The sequence below is a fragment of the Lipophrys pholis genome (genome assembly GCF_963383615.2).
Source record: "Lipophrys pholis genome assembly, chromosome: 7".
Lineage (NCBI taxonomy): Eukaryota > Metazoa > Chordata > Actinopteri > Blenniiformes > Blenniidae > Lipophrys > Lipophrys pholis.
The window spans coordinates 21,289,245-21,311,102 of NC_137638.1; the positions used below are offsets into that span (position 1 = coordinate 21,289,245).

A 21,858-nucleotide genomic window follows, 5' to 3' on the forward strand; every position below is an offset into this window, starting at 1 on the left:
CACCATGCCAAGAGCTGTGCCCATGTGAACACAGTGACACACACAAACACCGCTACCTATTCCATAATTACATGGCAGCATGCGGGTGCACGTCCCCGGCTGACAGTGTGTATAAACTCAGGCAGAGATATGATCCAGTGAGGAGCTGTTCTTATTAAATATTAACAAACGCCATTCCCAAGTAGCCTCAATCCCCACAAGCACCTCCAATGCCAGCCAGAGCCTCAGCCGAGCTATCTCGCGTCACTACAGAACCTCTCTCCCCGCTGAATAGGCTGCTGTGCTTTTTCTAAGAAAGAGTTCAAAGAGGCAGAAAGGGCGCGGAGGGGGTGCAGCTGTGGTGAATGTGCTTGCTATACATGTTCTAACTCAATCCTTTTTTATCTATAGGGAGCTGCCGACGTCGTCATATGGGGAAATTAGTGGAAGTGGAATTCAAATCAGCGCTATCAAAATGGGGTTGCAAAGTGTTTGAACAGAATTTCACAACCTCGACTTCACCCCTGTGGTCGATTGTTAGGGAATAAATTGTGAGTGTATATGCGGGGAAGTTGGAATGAAAGCTTTTGATGTCCTACAAAACATGGCTCTCCTATGCACACGTATGCAAATTACCGATGCCATATGGAAATTTAATGATGCATTTTTAAAAGGGATGTATTAACTGACGCTTGATCACACAATTTTCTAAGTAAGCCGGCAATTAGTGTGCGCGCACGCACACACCAGCATTGACTAAACAACAAATAGGCAGCCCACACACAAGACATAGGCTCAAAGATAAAGGGAAATGAATGATAAAAGAAAATATGGACACACAGGTCCACCCACATGACTGTACAGGCACACATAAAGGCAAACTATAGCGGGTTTAAACACATCAAAACTGCACCGAAGCAAACACTTTTTTGTAGATTTGCTGTTTTGTCGGGACTCAAAACTTTATCACTTTGACTTTATCTATCCTTGAAATTCTGAATGCCATTATGATGACAAAGAAATGGATCATCACCTAAAAGTTGTAAATCCTTAATATAATATATATAATATGGACCTCAATTACACCATGACTGTGTAAAATGTATGGGAACAATAAAAGTGGAACATACAATCTACAGTCCTTATTTTTCAAGTCAAAATTCAAATCACACACAAACATGCACAAGTAGACATGGCCCACCAACTCCCCTGCAGACTCAGTGAGGTGTGTTAGTGAAGTCTAAAGCCTGTATTGTTCCTGACCAACCAACCTGCCTCGCACAATCCGCAGTCTCCCTGCTCACCCCATTACACTTGGAAAACTACAGGAAAATGGGAAAAAAGGGAGGAGGAAGTGGACATGGGAGAAATGGCGTAAAGGAAGAGGAGATGAGGAGGAGGGGGGGCTGGGGGCTGAGACCCTTCACATCTGTCTAGGTACAATGTCAGAGCCTGCCTTTGAGTCGGTAGGGTTAAAAGAGGAGGCAGATCTAGCTGTGAATGCTGTTAAATGGTTCAGTGGTTTGACAGTGGCTGATGCTACAGACAGCGCCGCTCCCCTGGGAGCCCACAGAGTCTCGCAGGCATGGCTCTTATCAAAATACACCTACCGCCTGCATTTACTTCAGAAATAAACAATAACACAGCGGGGAAGGAGGGAGAGATCTAAGGAGTCATTGGATGCCTATGAAAATAGAATCAGTTTTTTAAGCCAGTGTCATAATTGTCTTGACAATTATGGGCGTAGCATACTGTATAGACAGCAAAGTGTGAAAGCAGATTATGCATTAATGTTCAGGCTTTGGCTCTTTAGGTGCCACAGGCATCTGGGTGGTGGATATGTGCATTGTTGAGCTTTTTGGGAGGGACTTAAAAAATAAACAACACAAAAATGTAATCCCAGTTGTAGCCCTCAAAGCTGTGTTTCAGCTGATAGTCACACACACACACACACACACACACACACACACACACACACACACACACACACACACACACACACACACACACACACACACACACACACACACACACACACACACACACACACACACACACACACACACACACACACACACACACACACACACACACACACACACACACACACACGTAAGTAAAACCAGCACAGGCAAAACTGCTCCATTTTACCATCATTACACAGCACGGGTCCCTCGCTCCCTTTGGAGCCGTGTTCTGCCTCCGGTGCTACATTTGACGGTTTGTTGAGCGGCACGTAGGTGTGTAGCCTCCGCCGCGTTACGTGATCAAACAGCCCAACTGACGCATGGCCAATTATCCTGGCTGCCTCCTCTCATCTCACGTTTAAGGAGAGGGAAAGTAAAAACCAGAGAGGGAGATGGAAAGAGAGACATGGAGGGAGGGAGAGGGTAGGAAGAAAAAAAAAGAAAAGAAGCAAGGCTGGTGGTGTGTTTATCGAAGAATGGCAGATGCAAAGGTACCTCTCTCCCTGTTCTGCAGGGAAGCTGACATGTGCACCATTTTTGAAAAAGTAAACAATGGCTTGCACACTTTGTTGGTTGCGAATCTTTACCCTCAGCAAGCTGTAAATAGGCCAAGATAAAACATCCTAAAAGAATATTAGCTATCAGAAGTGACATGGTGTGTGCAGGTCTTTGCTCTCCTCCAGTCCCGGGCTATAAGATAAAGGTTTTGTTCCAATGCAGAAGCACAGTCTGTTTTTGAGCAAATATCAAAAGTGCTTTTTTTTCATTTTTTCTATTTTTCTTCTCAAAGACCATCCCACTGTGTAACAAGGTCAAGAGAATGTTGAACTTTGCTCCTATTCCTGCACCAATTTTTCCTCAACCCCCCGTTGTTCCACTAAACAGAAGTATTACTGCTTGAAAATTCAGTCGAAGGTTAAATTTAATCAATTTCCTTTCTGTGCTGCTAGGTCATGAGGTTGTATAAAAGTGCTGCTGCGGCTATGCCCTTGTTATGTTTTAATGAACTTTTTTAATCTTTATTGTTTATGAAATTTCTTTGAAGAGGGTAGGTGAGCTACAATTATTCACACAAAATAAATCACTTGCCAGGAGGACACCATCCATATTCCTCAGGTAAAGAAGAGAATTAACTCTGACTTCGACATACTTTGGCCAGAACTGCAATCTTTTTCAGATCAGAGCATATTACAGTCCAAGATTCAGTCTGGGGCAAATAGTGTTTAGAGGCATTTCCTCTTTTAAAGAAGCCATGGGTTGGCGAATAATAGTCCTCTATTCTGTTCGCAAAGAGGAAAGGGTGGCAGACAGGAGAGAGGGCAGTAAAAAGAAAGCAATTACAATGGGAACAGCAGTTACTGACAGTCACTTACAGGGGCTTTGGTTTTGGCTCAGATCACTGCACACAACAGTTAGAAAGTAACGGAAAATTAAAAGTGGAGGAGGGAACGGAGAGGGAAAATTCAATTTTTGGGTTACAAGAAGACGCAGGAGGACAGACGAGGAGAGGGGGAAGACCTGGGAGACATGCAAATACATTTCGACAATTATTACTATATTGATTCAGATGTAAGTCGTTGCAATTCACAGGTTTTGAAATGCTGTGAGTCAAATGTTTTGGACTACAGTGACTACGATTCACTGTGGGAGGAGCAGGCGGAACGAGAGCATGAGAGTAACAGTAGCTGGAGTATATATTATATCTGAACCAAAGCGGTACCACAAAAATAGAACTGAGAAAAACTGCAGGAGCAGAATGAGCATATAAGTCTGATTCCTTAACAATATCACTTACCGACAGAGGCGCGGGACCTGGATGAATATCTTTTGACTTTGCTACTGAGTGCAGTGTTGTCTCTCTGGGCCGTCTCGGTTTCTCTCTCCATCAGGGTGGTCAGCTCTTGGACCACAGTGCCGAGGTATGCGGCGTTAAGAAAACCGAGGACCGTGTGGGGTTCTGCCAATCTCAAAAGTACTTGGAGCTCCTCTGCGATGGCTTGGGTGAGAAGTGGAATTACATTGGAGAAACCTATCGCCAGTCGGTCAAAGCCAGTCTCACCACCCGGGCTGGAGCACAGGGATGAGTGCAGGATACCCAGCACATGCTGGCATTTCAAACCCTAGAATTACAAAAAAAAACTTAATTAAATAAATAAATAAATAAAAACTCTTGATAATATTCTATCAAACAATGAAATATCAACCTCACTCTCACACTTTACTGTTCTTTTCTTTGGTTTTTGTCAGAAACATACAGTAATTAAGCATACAAATTCCATCTGATGAGATGAGCGCAAACAATAAAATAAATATTAATCAGTACATAGTACTATTTCTTAAGAGTGGAAAGTCTGGATTAAAGCTCTGTCTCGTCACGACAAGAGCAACAGATAAGGTACATGGCGGCACGGCTCGGTTGGTAGACTTGTCGTAGTTGCAGGTTCTATTCCCATCTCTGCCTGCCTACATGCCGAAGTGTCCTTGGGCAAGACACTGAAAACCCAAACTGCCGGGGCGAATGCAGTGTGAGAGTGAGTGGTTGGTGGTGGTTGGAGGAGCCGATGGCATGGATTGGCAGCCTCGCATCCGTCAGTCTGCCACAGGGCAGCTGTGGCTACGTACGTAGTTTACCACCATCCAGTATGGAGTGAATGAATAATGCAACGTAAAGCGCGTTGACTCTCCCAGAAAAAAGTGCTTTATAAAACTAATATTATTACTACAGAAGAAAAAATAATCTGCCAATCCTAAAAATATAGTTGATATTGTTAACGGTCTCATCCGTCATTATGACATATTCATTGGCACGTTAGATATTCTGTTTAGAATCAAAATCATTTGTTCAGGTTTATTCCAGAATTAACAGGAGAAATATGTTGTCAAAAAAACATTTTTAAAAATCTAATCAATATTACCTGTATGTATAGTATTTATTTTATTTTGTCTATTATGTTCTTTAAAAGTTTTTGTATTTCTGCATACATTTAAAGTATCATCAGTCTATTCCAGAGTTTAACACCATACACAGGAACGCACACACTGCTACTCTTACCATACATATCTCCTTCAAGACTTTCTTCAATTAATTTTCTTTGTGAGATACATCAAATCTTTTTCGCCATCTTTTTTCTTTAGTATACATTGTTTTAAGAAAACATTGAAACTCTAGCTATATAAATAAAAACAATTACACACAAAAAAATGCATTTTTAGTGTTCTACTGCACCTGGTACTGTGTGAGCACCTCTGACTCAGGGTAAAGAAAGAAAAGTTGTTGCAGACATTGAACACGTCCAGCGATGGACAGAGTGGACTTTGAGCTGAGATCAGGATGTTCTGGGCTGTGTGAAGACAGTCGATCCATCAAGTAGCGCCGCAGCTGAAGGCGTACAACATCCCACGCCTCCTGGATCTAAGGAAAAAATATGATAATAAATAGACCACCATGATACAAATAAATGTTTTTTTTTGTATATTCAGCAACTAGACATAATGAAACACCAAATTAGAAACTGTGAGGAAACACTGAGCTGAAGAAAAAAGGCGCATTACCTCTAATGAAGTGTCATCTGTGACTGTATGTAACAAGTGGATGGAGGAGGTGGTCATCTGGGGATGAAGAGGTGAAGATGAGGAGGAAGATGAGGGACTACAGGGAAAGCGAACACCACAACTGGCTGACAGCTTCATTATTAGCTGAAGTGTCACTTCTTCTTTCGTCTCTTCTTCAGATTTCAAGTAGTGGTGCTGAAAAAAAGAGGAATGAGGATGTTAATTTTACTATAGGAAGGAGTAAATTACCTCAAGATATGAGACAGTGTCGTATGATTGAACATTGTAGTGTCATTTGATTCTGAAGGACTTCATAATAGACAGGACTTCTACTTAACAGATAACCAAATATTAATAAAGCACAATTACTGTAGTTAAGTGTGAAATAAAAAATATACGGTAATAAGACTGATTTAATTGTCATCACAACATCACATCAGTGTTTCAGAGTTATCAGTTCTCAAAGGGACAATTTATTTTTAAAAATATATTTTAAATTAGCAGCATGACAAATATGATAATCACTCAGTGTCTTTATCATCCTGACACATTACCAGAGCTTTAAAGAAATCCATGAGCTCTTGATGGCCTGGACCAGGCCTTTGCATTCTGATGTTGAACCACTGGAGGCACTCTGTGGGACTCGGTGGACGATCCCCTGTCCGGGAATCTCCCATCTTCATTTGGAGCTCCTTCAGGTGCTGTTCAATGCTAAGTAAAAAAGAAATACATTGAATGATTTATTTCTGACTTTTGGGAGCAAATGAACACTGAGTCGTATACAAGGACTACATTAGACTGTCACAATCTGCAGAAAAAGTCTCCTCAAACTGAACGCAGATGGTCGAGACAGGAAATGAAAACCTAATATGCAAACATATGCAATAAAGACAGTGCAGTTCATGTACAAACACAAAGAAACAGTGAGCAAACTATGCCACATTGCAGTACAGAAACGCACAGGCTCAGTGCTGGAAATGCACGCAAGTCTACACACTGCGTTGCACTAGGTTCTCCCTCACTCTCGTTCAGTGTCTGCACCGCAGGAAGACAGATACAGAAGCATCAACAGTAATGAACACAGACGTCGATATATCCGTAGGTTCGTGTGTTAAGCATCTGGTGTGAAGTGGCATTACAGGCATCGGCAGGCATCTGAGATACACACTTCTTCCCATTTCATGTCTTACTCGTCCCCATGACACACACACACGCACCACACACACGCACACACACCGCTCTTTTGAGTTTAACAGACAGCATCAGCTATTCAGCTTCCTCTTTAATATGACAGATTAGAAATGACATATTTGGGCTCAACATGTTTAGTAATTTCCATGCAAATCCAGGCATATATATTTGGGTATGTGACAGTGTGTGTGGTTGTGTGTGTGTGAGAGAGTGTGTGTATGTGTGTGGGCCAAACACACCTGCATAATTAAACATGTTACGGTGTTGTGAACGCTGGTATTGTGTTCATATGTGGATGACTGCGTGCTCATAGATATGCATATGCATAACGCTCCATAAAGGAATGTATGTAGGAGTCTTAATGTGTGAGTGTATTTTGTGGTGAAGCTGAAATGATAAACTACTCATTTCATCAGTTAATAAACAAAAAATCAATTAGGAAGCGAACTTCAAGAACATCCATAAAAGAAGTATTTGAACCCTTTTAATGGCATGTTTTATCTAATGCTTAAGAGCTTTTTTTCTTTTTTTTAAATAAATGCATGGTTTTTATATCTGTAACTTCACTTTGAAACTTGCGTTATCATAATATTCAAAAAAATGATTCATCAAATAATTTTATGAGCAATAAATAGAATATAAAACTTTAAATATACTTACACTTAACATCTCAAAATCCCAAATTTGGGTGTGTGCGTATAAATGTGTGTCTGTCTGTGTGTGTGTGTGTGTGTGTGTATAAGTGTGAATATGCTTTAGTATACATGATACAAAGCCAAAGAGCCATTTCCCCATCAGGCTTATACCCTACCGCAGGTCTATAAACTGCCTCCTGCCTGCTTCTGGGCCATGAACGCATCCAGATGTCTTACAATGGCAACACATTAAATAACCGTTCAATCTGACACACTTTCATTTCAGAGGGGAAAAACGCAAGGGGATAAAATGTTATAGACTGTTACAAACCGCTATCCTCTAGATTGAACACTGCCTAATGATATTGTTCTCTCTCTCGTTAACTACCCTCCTCTTTCACTCTTTTCTTCTTCTTTAGGCAGGCCAGATGATGCATCTCACTTCATTCTCTTGACACCAATGTGCTGACTGACAGAAAACCTGATTATAAAGTGCATGTTTTTTTTTGTGTGTGTATTTGAGTCGTTTGTCGCCAAGCAATATTTGTCACACAAGTACGGCGCTATCAAGCACTAAAGAGGGCCTCTCCTGTGCTATTTCAGCTGCGTGTCTCTTTTTTTTTTTTTTTTTTTTTTTTTTGGGGGGGGGGGTCATTACAGTGCATGTTCCTGCCTTCTGCTGAGAAATAGGTATTTCCTTGTGTTCCTTGTATGATTGTCCGCGTATAGAAACTTACCCAAAACCTCACAACCTTCAGTGTCAAATTTATACACATCGCTTTTAACAATGTTGGTCTGTCCGTGTGACCTACAGCTTTACTTTTTCAAAGAACATAGAGAATATAGTATAAGCTTTTTGCTCAAATGTAGCTCTGGACACAGAATACTTAAAAATAACAACCCGTCCTTTTTTGACTGTGCAGGGTAGACAAAATATAACAAGAACACACATTTAAGAAAAAAAAGCGAAAGCTTGACGGTTCACCTTAAAAAAATCTGGATCTCCAGGGTAGATTGCTCCACCACATCGCTCAGTGAAACCTTGCTGTAGATTAAATGACTGCACGGAGCACTATATGTGTGTTTATAGTACATCATAAACAAGGATATTAGTTCAGGGCTCCACCCCAGGACTTTACGTAGACAGCAGGTTTAAAATGAGCTTCCATCTGTAGCTCACTTTTCACCAACTCTTCAAAGTTCATTAAAACAGAAAATGTATAAGTAGACTCCAAACTTTTCTCCGTCGTTCAGTTTTATAACAGAGCTGACGTCAAACAGATTTCAATCTATCCTGGTAGTCTGAGACCATCTCCGGGACTGTTGTTTGCCTGTGCGTAGAACAAAAGTGTTGAGGTAAATCTAAGATGCAGCCAAGGGAAAATGTCTTATCAGCCGCACAGTCTGTCTCCAGTTCCACTTCCCATCATCTCACTCCTGCCTTCACTCGAGGAAACACTGTGCTCTAATGGCTACTGCAACAACAGTTGTATTACTTTGACTCCAAAGCATTCCCCTCTCTATTCCCCTCTTTCTTTTTCCTCTCTCCTCAAAACTCTCCATTACCTAATTTTCTTTTCTTCACTCTCGCCTTTCAATTACCCCTCCTTAAGGCCTTGTGCTGTAAGTTATAAAGTCAATGTGGATGGTCTGTGTCAAGAAGTCCATCCAGCTCTCGACAATGTGGTGACCTTTTGCCCACCAGAGTGAATGCTACCTGCGGCCTAATCAACTTGGCAGGATTAGCTCCAAACCTGATGACTTCCACTGCCAGCAGCTCAGACGCATTGGAAAGAGACAGAGAGAGTATGAGGGAAGGAGAAGGTAGAAACGGGTAGAAAACAGAGCAGTCACAGAAAATAAAACCTTTCAATGTTGTGAGTTAGGGCAACAATGGACAAACCCTTAATGGCAAAAACGCCGAAGCAGAACTCAACAAAAGACCAAGAGAATGAGAAAAGAGGCAGAGGAAACTAGGAGGAAAGAATTCTTTAGGCCTCTTGACAAACACGTCACTCATCTTACTCTCACTGACACACACACACACACACACACACACACACACACACACACACACACACACACACACACACACACACACACACACACACACACACACACACACACACACACACACACACACGCACGGGCAAAATGAAATTTAATTGTTTTTCAGACCGGTTCAGCTCGACAGTCGACACCGCAGTCACACTCCCCCCAACCTTCACCACTGCTGAGAGAGAAAGGGAGCAACTGGAGGTCTTTTATTAGATATGATGGCACATTTCACAGCTCCCTGACTTACAGAAACCCAATCCTGCGATTAGTCAGCGCTTTGACGTTATCTTAAGTTCCTTGTCAGAATTAATTTAGTGTGGGTGGGCTGCTGTGGGGCTGTCTGTCTGTCGTGCTCCGCTCCCCTCCGCTCGCCTACAGGAGGTGGGGGGAGGGTTGGAGACAACCGGGGCAGGAAGATCCTTTTCAAATAAGCCCCAGCTCCAGTCAGTGCCAAACCAGCCGCCTGAGAACTAAATATCTCCTCCATCAAAGGGTCCCATTCTGCGAGGGGAAAAGTAGTGAATGGGCTTGAATGAACAGGCTGAAAACAAATCCCGTCTTGGCCCAGGCTGTCGCCCACTTAGTGCCCTCACCCCTCATCCTCCCCTCAGCGTCCAGCCAAGCCGACGATACCGGAGAACTGATACAGCTGATATACTAACTTAACACACGTGTCACGCGCAGCTGAACACAAAATCGGCTATACTGCAAGTAGAGATACGTATTTTAGTTCATTGAAAAGGAACCCTGCACCATATTTCAGTGTGGCAGGTGTTTGATTCCCTGCGCTTCTAGACTTATTCACAGTCTCAATCAGAAACATGCACACGTGAAAAAGGTATTGATACAGGATCCTGATCAAGATTGGCAGGCGACTGGAGAGAGCCATTTGTGTTGCCAGTGTGAAACTGAAGGCCAGTCTTTCTGTCTCCCGGCCCATGCTGACACTTCATTAGAGGTCTTTTCCTGGTGGCCCACCCCATCCGGCCCTACTCCCGCCCCAGCTCTATCCCATCTGATGAAAACTAATGGATTACAGCATTTCAATTTGAGGAAGCCAGCTCTGTTGTCAGCCTATCTTAATCTCCTTCAATTAGGGGGCAGTGCTTAGGCAAATCTCTGACATCTGAGAACAGGGAGCAGGCCAGCCACTTTGACCCATAAACAGGTTGAAGTCTTTCATGGGTGTGAGCAGCTCTGTCTCCTCCATTTTTTGGAGGGGTTTCTCTTGCCTCTTCTCCACTTCCGAAATTTGTCCCGGACGCTGATAAGAGGCAGCAGGGGATGGCGTTTTGGTTGTATGTGCGTGTGCATCTGTGCTGATATGTTTGCAGCCCACCCTGGTCGAAACAGAGGCCTTGAGAGATTTTTATTTTTTTTTTCCGCCTGAATGTGTCCCAGGAGAAAACGAGTTGTCCTGAAGTAGCCCACGAGGAAGTTAGCTGCAGTCTGACAGAGATACTGACCAGTGGTCCCCCACAGCGAGAGGAGGATTGCCTTATTTTTAGCCCCATTCTCCATTATCTGGACGCTTTGTTCTCATAATGGTTATCCCTCTCCCATCTGCAGGAACACAAAATAACCCTTTAATGCTTAGAAAGCAGAAAAATGGCCCGGCCTTCAGTAATAAGCCTTGAATTACCTACCCAAGGGTTTTCGTTTCAAGATGTGGAATCTTCAATTATTATGTTCCCATTTAGGAGGAGGAAGGAAAGAAAAAGAGAAAAGGGGAGGGAGACAGTGGGAGAGAGTGGAGAAGGAATGAGTCCCAGACACTAATGGTGCCAGAGTGAGGCTTTGTTCACTTGCTACATTTAGCCTGTCCTTCATCATCTGCCCTCAGCCTCACTACGCCACAAACGATAAAAGACCTGAAATATAGATTTCTCTTTTTCTTCTCTGCCCCCATGTCTCACTCTTTATCAATCTATTTGGGCTCTCCAACTATCCGTGTCTGCCATCAATGACAGATATCAAGATATCTGTATTCCAGTCGTCAGTGCAGAGAAAGGAAAAAAATAAATAAAAGATTTAAGTATACTTTTCTTCCAAAGCACATGATGGACAGATTGTCCTTGTAATTAATAAAACTGAAGGAGCAAAAGAGGACTCCAATTTCATTTTCTATTTAAAGTGATTGACCCAGAATATTTGGAACATTTGTAAGTTAATTTTTAACGTCAGCCTATGCAAATCAGTCCGTCAGAAATCCCGACTGAAGTGAAACGTCACCACAAACAGCAAACCAACCTAAAGAAAACAACAGGAACAAAGTGAATGGACAAACAAGGTTCGTTAAAAAGAAATAGACAGGGTTGAATGAAAAAAGTTACAATAACTTGGACGGTGTTGAGCCCATGACACCAAGACATGATCGCATTTTGATCCGACTAGACAGTAACTTCATGCTTCTTGTCAGTTCACATTATTTCCCCTTGTGCAATGCACTTCTATTTTACAAACAGGCGGTTCAGCTGTGAAATCATTATTTTAGTCTCTGAGTCACTTCTAATCAGACTTTGCATTTAATTACTGTATTTGAGACTCAAGAACATAGAGCCATAGTAATAATATGGCCTTTCACGCCTCAACACGGCTGCTTCTGTATCACTTAACCTGCTTTATGTCTTTGTGTAATATGTCTTATATATCTTCTGTTACAATATACTGTTTGTGTTTCACCTGGGATTTAATTATTATTATTTTTTTTTAAATCAGAAACCTGTTGAATATATTGGAATTGTTTCACAGATAAAAACTAACATTTGGGTTTAAAAAAATAATGCATGCTGCTTCAGTGCTGTTCTGATTTTGATGCAAATGGAAGAGAGGTGAGGATTTAAAAAAAAACTATTCTTCCCTCAGTAAATCATAATATGTATTCAAAGACAAAGGTCTGAGGACAAAAACAAAAAGCCTGAAGCTTTTCAAATGTACAGTTCAGGCCAGTTTATATATATATATACTAACAACAGAGTTGAGAGGATTAGAAAGACAAAGTGTCAGAAAGAGAGAGAGACTGCATATTTTTTAAGGTGTTCTCCCCTTCAGCTATTTCCTCCTTAATTCTTCATACACGGCAGGAGACAACCTCGATATGTGGAAATTGTTTGAAAAGTAATATAATTCATCACGGTAAAAGACAGTGCTTTAATTGTGTTTTGTCACAATAACAGTTTAACTCTCCCTTTATTGAGGTTGCGTTGAGTTTCCAATTTACACAGAACATTGCATAGCACTCTGTCTCCTGTCATTTACCTGCCATTCACAAAAAGAAATGGAAAAAAAAAAACTCAACAAAAAGTACCACCATAAAAGTGCATTAAACTGGTTCATGTTGTAGATATTTGGGAGGATGACGAGCCGGAAAGGTAAATCAGCACGATGTTAGTGATGCGACATGTTTCGGGTCCTAACGATGAAGAGGGCAAATCAGATCTACCTCTTCACTCCGCTGACTAACCTGGCAGCATTAAGACTGAGTTTCTCCTCTGTCTCCTTAAGAAACGTTTCAAAGTCCACATCAGAGGAAATCCCTGGAACCAGGAGCTCCACAAAGGCATGGTCTTCAGGAAAATCCCCTGGCCACTCCATGATGCTCTGCAACGGAGAGAAACAAAATGAGAGAGAGAGAGAGAGAGAGAGAGAGAGAGAGAGAGAGAGAGAGAGAGAGAGAGAGAGAGAGAGAGAGAGAGAGACTTATGCTATTAAAAACAGGACATGTGATGTGTATGAGTTCATAAAACAAAATAATGAAAAAGACATCACCAGTGTCAGGATTGAATCAACAATGTAAACTGACATCAATCCACTGTACAATCTAGAGTGATGTATTATCCCAGCTGTCCATCAAAAGAGACACACACACACACACACACACACACACACACACACACACACACACACACACACACACACACACACACACACACACACACACACTTGTGCGCGGTCTTTAATAATTTGAAAATTCCTCAAAGAGGAATGTTATTAGGAGGCACAAATCAAATTCGACACACCTGAAACAAAAGGAAGGTTATCAACAGTTACTTCTCGTCACCCCTCCTCTGTTCTCAGAAAGCCATTTGCAGTAGGAAGGCCCCCTGATCAAAATGCATTGCCTCAGCCTCTAACCACTTCTGCCTACTGACGCTGCAGTGAGTTAACATAGGCAAGAAAAGACCAAATAAATAAACAATGAGGTGAGATGCTCTTCAGTCAAGGCTTTAAATAAACAACTCATCTCATCTTAGGTCTCTTCCCGAACCTGTGGTGCTTAACGCTCATGCTAACGGCCAATCCCACATCGGTGCCGCGCTGCTGGGTCTCATATCAACATTGTCATCAGCGCGAGTCAAGTGGAAGGTAATGGAGAGTGTCTGTGTCAATTTGGCTTCCTCACACTCCGCCTCTCACCCCTTCTCGTCATCTCCTCTGATTTTAATAATCCCTGTCAAACTCCAAACAGCTCCCTGCACTCCTCTGCTTCCTCGCCGCTGCATACAGTCTGTGCCACTCTCCCTGACAGGGTAGACAGGAAGCTCAACATTCATTTAGCCTGCACAAAGGGAGGCCTGTCCAGCTGGACAAATATTATTTTCCTCTGCTGACAGCCTCACCAGTTAAGCTTGTCCTTTATTATTTCTCCCTCTCTTCTTCTCTCTCGCTGCTTCCCCTCAGCATCACGCTCCCTCTGCACCGCAGCCTGAGAGGGGGGTCTATGCGCAGTCACTGCTGAAAAGGGGAGAGGATTTTCGATCCATGGATTATGAATGCAACACTGTAATTATATGGACCGTGCAAGACAGTGCTGCATGTGATTTTGAATTGTCTTTCTATGTGTGCGTGTGCGTGTGCGTGTGCGTGTGCGTGTGCGTGTGTGTGTGTGTGTGTGTGTGTGTGTGCGATCATTTTTCTCTGTAAATGTAAAAAGAAGAGATGGATGGAAAGAGTCTGTGAATGTCCACAATTGACATGTGTTTGATTTCTACTTTGAGGTCTGCCATCATGTCATGTTATCTTAAGCATGGGACTGAGGGTGTGAGGTTGTGTGTGTGTGTGTGTGTGTGTGTGTGTGTGTGTGTGTGTGTGTGTGTGTGTGTGTGTGTGTGTGTGTGTGTGTGTGTGTGTGTGTGTGTGTGTGTGTGTGTGTGTGTGTGTGTGTGTGTGTCTCAGGATTCACCAGGCAGCACACTGGGCCTCATTAGTACTATACTTTAAATCATCCGGTCTCCATTGTCTTGTCATTAGCTCTTTAGAAAGCAGATGTTGGAGGAGCCCCTGTGTGTTTCACAGTGTTGCAACAGGGACGACTGGGCCGGGCACCGAGAAGCTGCCTGCCTCAGACATAATCTAACTCCACAGCTATTAGAACGGGAGAAGAAACACAGCCTCGCAGACGCACACACACACACACACACACACACACACACACACACACACACACACACACACACACACACACACACACACACACACACACACACACACACACACACACACACACACACACACACACACACACACACACACACACACACACACGTCACTGTCCTATCTCTCTTGCTGCTGCCTGTCTACTCCAGCTAGGCTAACACACAAGCCCATTTACAGTAATGAGTTTGTCCTGAAATATTTAGCAGCATGTCCCCCAGGCTGCCGCTTTAAAACCACTTAGAGCATGTCAAGTTAAAGTCAACATTACTTTAAAGGGGGTACCTAACAGTCTGCTGTAAAGGAAACATAATAAATTAAACAGGTGAATATTCTAAGATCACATCGGCGGTGATAACTATCTCATGTGTACCCGTGGGAGCGCAAGGCCTGACTGTTCCAGTACAGCCAACTGGTCTGCTGTATTACACCGATTTCAAAAGATCTTCTTAACCTGGTGGAAAATGCTTTACCAGACGTGTCTCATCAGGCGTGACAGTGAAATTGAAAAGGCGCAAATGTGGTTAAAATGTCTTGGTCACTTTTTCCTTAAGCCACAGGAAAATAGGTGGACCCAATATCGTCCTGAAATATGCTGTTTAAAACTGCTCAGAAGAATGTGCTGCGAAAACTTGCATCAACATAACAAATGCCTATGTGATGAGCCCACTCTGAGGGGATGAATAATACATGACTTATTCCCAATGTTACTCGTTGCTGTCTGGTGGCGTAATCACCATCATTCAGCAATATTAAAAGTATGCTGAGAAATGACTCAACAGCTGAATAACAAGACACAATTGTCAGACGGGAGGAGATCATATTGTATTACTTTATACGATCCAGGCTGTCAGGTTCTCAGTCAATGTAACACAGTGTGAGTGCGCATTCGGTACAGGAAAAATGATGCACATGCAAAAGTGAATCGTCTCAATTGCGGTACCTTTCCAGGTGATGGAAACGTGACAATACAGAGTAAATACGTGTAACTGACAACAATCATTTCCATTATTTAGGCAACATCAATGACAACAGTCCATCCATTTATCTTCTATGAAGCTTTATCCAACACAGAATTGCCAGGTCGCTGGTCCCACACAGGCCAAACAATCAAACACAAATCCACCCCTTCAGAGAATTCAAAAAGTAGCCTCAAGTACGGTTTTTAGACTTTGTGAGGAAACTGGAGCACCCAGAAAAAAAAATCCACACATATACGGGGAAAACTACACTCACATGGAGAACCTTTTCGCTAGTGGGAGAGTTCCCACCACTGCGCAACTCTGCCAATAACAATAATGTGATTCTAAATATCAACAAAAGTGTAATATGCAACTTAAACTGTCAACTAACAGAGGAAAATACAAATCCAGATATCCACCAAACTAACACTAAAGCTATAGACACAAAGGTACATGACTAAACAAATGTGAATGCCAGTAATCGCTGGTTGTTTTCGTTGTTTTCTAAACAATACACAATTCTACAATTTAAATTGTTGACTATGGTTGATCGCTACTGAAATATGATCATTTCAGCCTTGTGGCACCACTTATTTTTGCTTTGATCCTCATTCATTTTCATTATTATATTGTTATTGAGTCTTGTATCTTAATAAAACACAATAAATGTCCATCATATTATTTATTGTTGATTTAATTTAATCACATCCACTTTTTCGGACTCCACAAGAACGTTTGACCATGAACATTAGAGACACTGCATGTGGAAGTGTAAGATCACATAATAAAGAGACATTGACCTCGTCTAAACTCTCGTTTTACCTGTTTGACGAGTACTGTACTTTCTGTGTTTTGAGACACATGAGACAGATCTTTCAGATGATTACAGAGAAACAATAACATGGAGAGAATAAGTGTAAAATGAAGCTTTGGATAGAACAAACAAAGTCTTCTATCAACATAATTATAAAACAAAGTGACTCGGGTACACTTGAACCAACTGGCAAGAAGAAGAAGTACTTAGTGAATGTAATTAAATGTACATTATGAGAAAAACAAGTTGAAAACATATTTGTGTGAAATAATACAGTCAGTTGAGGACGATGTGCAAACCAGTGTTGGTTGAAATGATGGCTCATTTATGAGCTAAAATTTAATCAACGTTTACCATGTAAAGAGTGGCTTTGTCGTCTGATATCGCAAAGGTTAAATCAAGGCGGTCTTGTACAGAAGACAAAAAAGTGCATATACTCAATAATTCATGAGAAGAATTGAAATAAAGTGGATGAAGAATTTCTTAAATATGTTATTTTTCACAATTACAAGCTTTGGATATTTCCTGATAAATGACAAAGCACCACTATCTACTGCAAACCACCTTAGAGGTTGTGGCACAGGCAAGAACTCGTGGTACTAACTTTCCATTGACATAATGTTGGACAGTTCTTCAACAATGTGGTGTCACTAACAGACAGTACACTTTATATACAGTTCTGTAAATCACTTTTTTTCAGAGGGACTGTTCATTTGAATGTGTTTTATCTAAAAACTCCAAATCATGCCAATAGACAGCTTGATGATACTCATTTAAGGCCGAGCTAGGTTTGGGGCCTTTCTCTGCATGTGTGGATTTCCTCATAGTATTCAGGTTTCCTCCCACATTCCATAAACATACATGGGAGGTTAATCAGGGACTCAAAACTACCCGCAGGTGAGAATTTCTATATGTGAGTACTGTCTGCCACTTTGTTTGCTCTCTAAAGAATTGGTGACCTGTTGAGGATACATCCTGTCTTCACTCATATTCAAGTATGATCTGCTTCTGCATCCCAAGACATCAAACTGGACACAGTAGTGCAAATGACTCATGGACCATGTGATGAGAGATTGTTGTTTATCATTATCTTGCCCGTTTAAACCAAACCAGCCCCAAACTCACAATCTAAAGAGGAATATTGGAAGCAATTTGTTTTTTAGCTTTATTCAAATTTTTCCTAATTTTGTATTGCCAGCCAAAGCTGCTTAAATTTTCCCCTAAAACAATGACTACAGACCATCTTCTGTTATTTCTCTAACTTGGAATGAATGTGTAAAAACAACCAAAAGTCTGTAGTGTTACCCAGGTCTTTGTTTTTTCTGAGTATTTTGTGTTACAAAATGCTGCAAACTCGTGGATTCCCCGTGACATTACGTACATGTGTTATTTGTAGGTCAATTCATGAAGGAAATACAAAAACAAAGCAAAGAGTACCTGATTTAATTCTGTTTTGATTTATGTGTCTTACCCTCTTCAAGCTCCTTTGCTAATCCATCCGGGGTTAATCCAGTGAAAACGTGACCACCCACATGTTGCTGATATGTGTCCACGGCATTTATTTATTTGCTTTTATAACAACATCGTTGGATCATCACCGATTCACAGCACGTGTGCTGCATTGCCATATAAATACATAAATGAAAACAACGACTGTCACTGAACATTAACCAAACGCGACATTCAGCTGGTTTAGTGACCAGCCGCGCGGTTCCGTAAACAGAAATCCAGCAAATTGTACGTTTTATTCGCTCAGGTAGACAAAATAACTCCCGTTATTCAGTAAATGTCTGCGATATCCTGTTATTTCTGTTGTTTCTGGAGACCGAAAGCGTCCGTGACAACAACCTGGAAGCAGCTCTGTGTAGACTTCCGCTCAACGGAATGATCCAACTGATCAACCGAAGAGGGCGAACGTAATTAAAAGTGAAGGAACTATACTGGAATCCAGCAATTTCCACGCATTTTGTTTTCAAGAACATGTTATTAGTTGTACTATTTTCATTTTGAATACTTGCGGTTTTTTAAAAGTTAATAATGTACATAGAAAACAAATGACTATATGGCAAACCCCCCTCATATTATTCAAAATAGTTAAGCGGTCCACATATGGAAGTTTCGCTTTGAACTGGCCAAAAGATATTAAGAACTATCTTACTTTATCTACATCGTTAGGGGGGGGAAATCAATCTGTAACTGTATGTTTGTAATACGTTTTGCCTAGTTTAGCGACTTCACATTGCGGGCATTACCATCCAGACTCAACCTCTATGTCCATGTCGGAGATTTGGCGCGTCTGGACAGACCCCGGGAGTTCAGTGCTTTGATAAAGGTAGTGACCAATCAGCTGTTTTGTCAGTGCGACTAATCATGGGTTATTATACTGACTGATAATCAACATAATGGAGGCAACTCTTTGTCACCATTAGGCTCATGTTAAGATTGTTGTAACAGAAGTGAATCACGTGGAAGGAGGATTCTGTGTAGTTTTGTTTTTTTCATTTCGAACCTCATTTGTAAAAGAACAGAAAAACCGGTCTCACTTCAAAATGTTAAGTAAACAGTTCAGGTAGTATAAAGCCTCTCGTTCTTGTTAGTTGGTGTAAACAGGTCGTGAAAGTAAGTCACATGAGTCAAACAAGTAATGCTGGATCAGACCTAATAGTTATGGAGCTATTAAGTCTCCTCTTTTTCATAACGAACACTTGTGTCTTTCTTTTCCAGGATGGCGAACTGTGCACACGTTTTTCAGATCTCTGGGATCAAAACACAAGACAAGAAGAGGGTTTTGATCCACGGGATCCAGCAGCTGGGCGGAAGATACATTGGAGGCTCAGTGAGTAGTGTGCTACAATAAAGGATTTAACATGTTTTCTTTTTTGATTGTTTTGGTTTGTTTTTTTACTGAAAATATCCAGGCAATATAAGCATTTAACTGTAATATTGTATAGACAACTAAACAATTAGAAACTTGGAAAAAAAATGATGATCATATATCATTATGTTTAGTCATACTTTATCACTAAGGCACAATGCCTTTAAGTTCAGTATCAAATCAAAGAACACAGAAGAGAGTGAACACAAATGCAGACATGCACTTCCCTCTTAACATACTCATGCTTCTACATGTTAACATTTGTTTAAATCTTTACGTGCAAGCAGATGCTTACTTCACCAAAGGCTGTCTTGTTGCCTCAGTAACTGCTCTGTCATAGTCCGTATTTGTCTTGCCATTAGTTTATTCATTCACTGAGTGAATGACTGTCATTAACAGCCGGTCTTTAATACCGTCTTTATGTTCCTATGTAATATTCCACACACATTCCTTCCGCTGATCTTCCTTTCACTGGTAGGTGTAGCGCATTGTATGAGGATAATGTCTTCTGACTTGTTAAAGACTAACCTTGACATTGTAGTTTATGTATGGATTGTGATAAATGAATGAAATACTGGAAGGACATTATTCTAAGTAGTTTTAGAGAGTTTTAGTGAACATGGTGTTTTAAAAAGTTGGTTTGGGATATGAAATACCCCGAGCTACCTTTACATAGAGTGCAAGTACATAAAAAAACACAACTGAACAATTATTAATTGGACTAAGTGACTTTGCATGGTTTAACAAATGACGGAGGAAAATGTTTCCTTTTTTTTTTTTTTTTTCACAGTTCCATCTAAAATGTTTCTACTATTCATCATACAAAGAAATAAAATGTTGTCTCTTGGTTATTTTGTTTACAGGTATATCAGCATGCCAGCACCCACCTCATAATCCCCCAGGTTCTGTCAAGTGAAAAGTTTTTGGCAGCTTGTGCTGCAGGTTAGTCACCCTCATGTTAGTGAATAAGGAATACCGACCTTTACTAGTAGACTTTTTTTCAAAAACATTTTTGTTTTAAATAACACCTGATTAACAAAGGGAAACGTCTTTGGGTTTTATGCTCTTTTGTTGCGTTTCTCCTTCCAGGGAAGTGGGTCGTGACTCCAGACTATATTTTAGACAGTGTAAAAAATGGTTCCTGGCTGCCGGAGCGGTCCTATGAGGTTGCACTTTCCACAAGTTCCACATCCACCTCCTACCCTGTCCGGAAGTGGAGGGAGAAGGTTGCAAGTGGGAGACTCACAGGGGCCTTTCAGGGGTGGAAAGTACTTCTCGTGGTCCAAGAGCCCGCCCGCAGAGCCATGTTCAACCGGTGAGACGCCACTGGGGCGTACATGCATCGTCAGTTACATCAATCCATTTAGTTGATTGGAACTGCAAAGTATGATGGGAGTTATTATTCTTTCACCTTCCCCAGGTTGCTGAAAGCAGGCAGGGCTGAAGTGTTCCACTGCCCCCCTCCCTCTCATGCCTCCATCACTCATGTCATGGCCAAACCTGTTACGGAGAACTCACAATCCCACAATGCTCCTTGTTACTCTGTCAGTCACATAGTCCAGCACCTGTTTGGGGTAAGGCAAATTAATTTATATGAACGATGCATTGTTTGGTTATCATTTTTAAACAATATGTCTGCTCTTCAGTATTGTTCGTTTACATTGTTTTGTGACTTTCTTAAAACTTTGACTGTGTTTGTTAAAGTTTTCCACAAATAACTGCTTACAAATGACTAAACCACTCTGCCTTGTGTCAGACAATAGAGACAACAGAGTATCAGTTTATTTAAAGCGCTCCCCAAATGGTTAAAATAGTGAATTTGAACCTTTTTAACAGGAGAGTCCCTTTCTGATTTTGCTTGGATTTCATTGTGAAAAAAAAAAAAAATGTATGGGATGGCTATGTTGTAATTGGAACTCTATAAAATTGCCAAAACATCACAGTTAAACCAAAGACTGATGGGACAGACTCGTTCACAATATAAAAATCAATCAGTGTCTTATTGCGGTTATATTTGACATTATTGTGCCAACCTTGGTTCCACATGTTTGTCCGCTGCACACAGTCACTCTTCACTCCCACCTTCATTCTAATGATCACTCTAATGTGAGGCTGTTTTCATTGGTTTGGCAGAGCAACTGTGTGAATAAAAACCTCAGCATGAAAGAAGAAGACTCACTGGATTTCAGCTTTGATGATGCAGACTTTGCAAATCTAGAGGAAGAGCTCAAGCACTATATAATCAAACGAGAGGTGTGTATGTATGTCTCTTTATTTTCCTTCATGTTTCAAAGCGATGTCGTTTTTGGAAACGCCCATTTTTTTAGTTGCTCAACACCATTTTCACTTCAATGACCTTTTTCTTGACAGTTTATCATGTTTGACTCTGTTC

General features: G+C 41.3%; 2 protein-coding genes across 2 annotated transcripts in view; one reads left to right on the forward strand and one right to left on the reverse strand.

Annotated features, from left to right (window-relative positions):
- Positions 1-18,427, reverse strand: part of kiaa0825 (KIAA0825 ortholog) — a 112,573-nt gene extending 94,146 nt beyond the window's left edge. The window contains exons 1-6 of the mRNA XM_080466574.1: positions 18,063-18,427; positions 12,846-12,982; positions 6,053-6,209; positions 5,499-5,693; positions 5,173-5,358; positions 3,742-4,066 (exon numbers count right to left, since the gene is read on the reverse strand). Of these exons, the coding sequence (XP_080322700.1) occupies positions 3,742-4,066; positions 5,173-5,358; positions 5,499-5,693; positions 6,053-6,209; positions 12,846-12,976 (994 nt within the window). The 5' untranslated portion in view covers positions 12,977-12,982; positions 18,063-18,427. The remainder of the gene's footprint in view (positions 1-3,741; positions 4,067-5,172; positions 5,359-5,498; positions 5,694-6,052; positions 6,210-12,845; positions 12,983-18,062) is intronic.
- Positions 18,428-18,671: 244 nt separating this feature from the next.
- Positions 18,672-21,858, forward strand: part of slf1 (SMC5-SMC6 complex localization factor 1) — a 34,138-nt gene continuing 30,951 nt past the window's right edge. Inside the window, exons 1-6 of the mRNA XM_080467929.1 lie at positions 18,672-18,923; positions 19,316-19,427; positions 20,330-20,408; positions 20,556-20,781; positions 20,887-21,040; positions 21,600-21,719. Of these exons, the coding sequence (XP_080324055.1) occupies positions 19,317-19,427; positions 20,330-20,408; positions 20,556-20,781; positions 20,887-21,040; positions 21,600-21,719 (690 nt within the window). The 5' untranslated portion in view covers positions 18,672-18,923; position 19,316. The remainder of the gene's footprint in view (positions 18,924-19,315; positions 19,428-20,329; positions 20,409-20,555; positions 20,782-20,886; positions 21,041-21,599; positions 21,720-21,858) is intronic.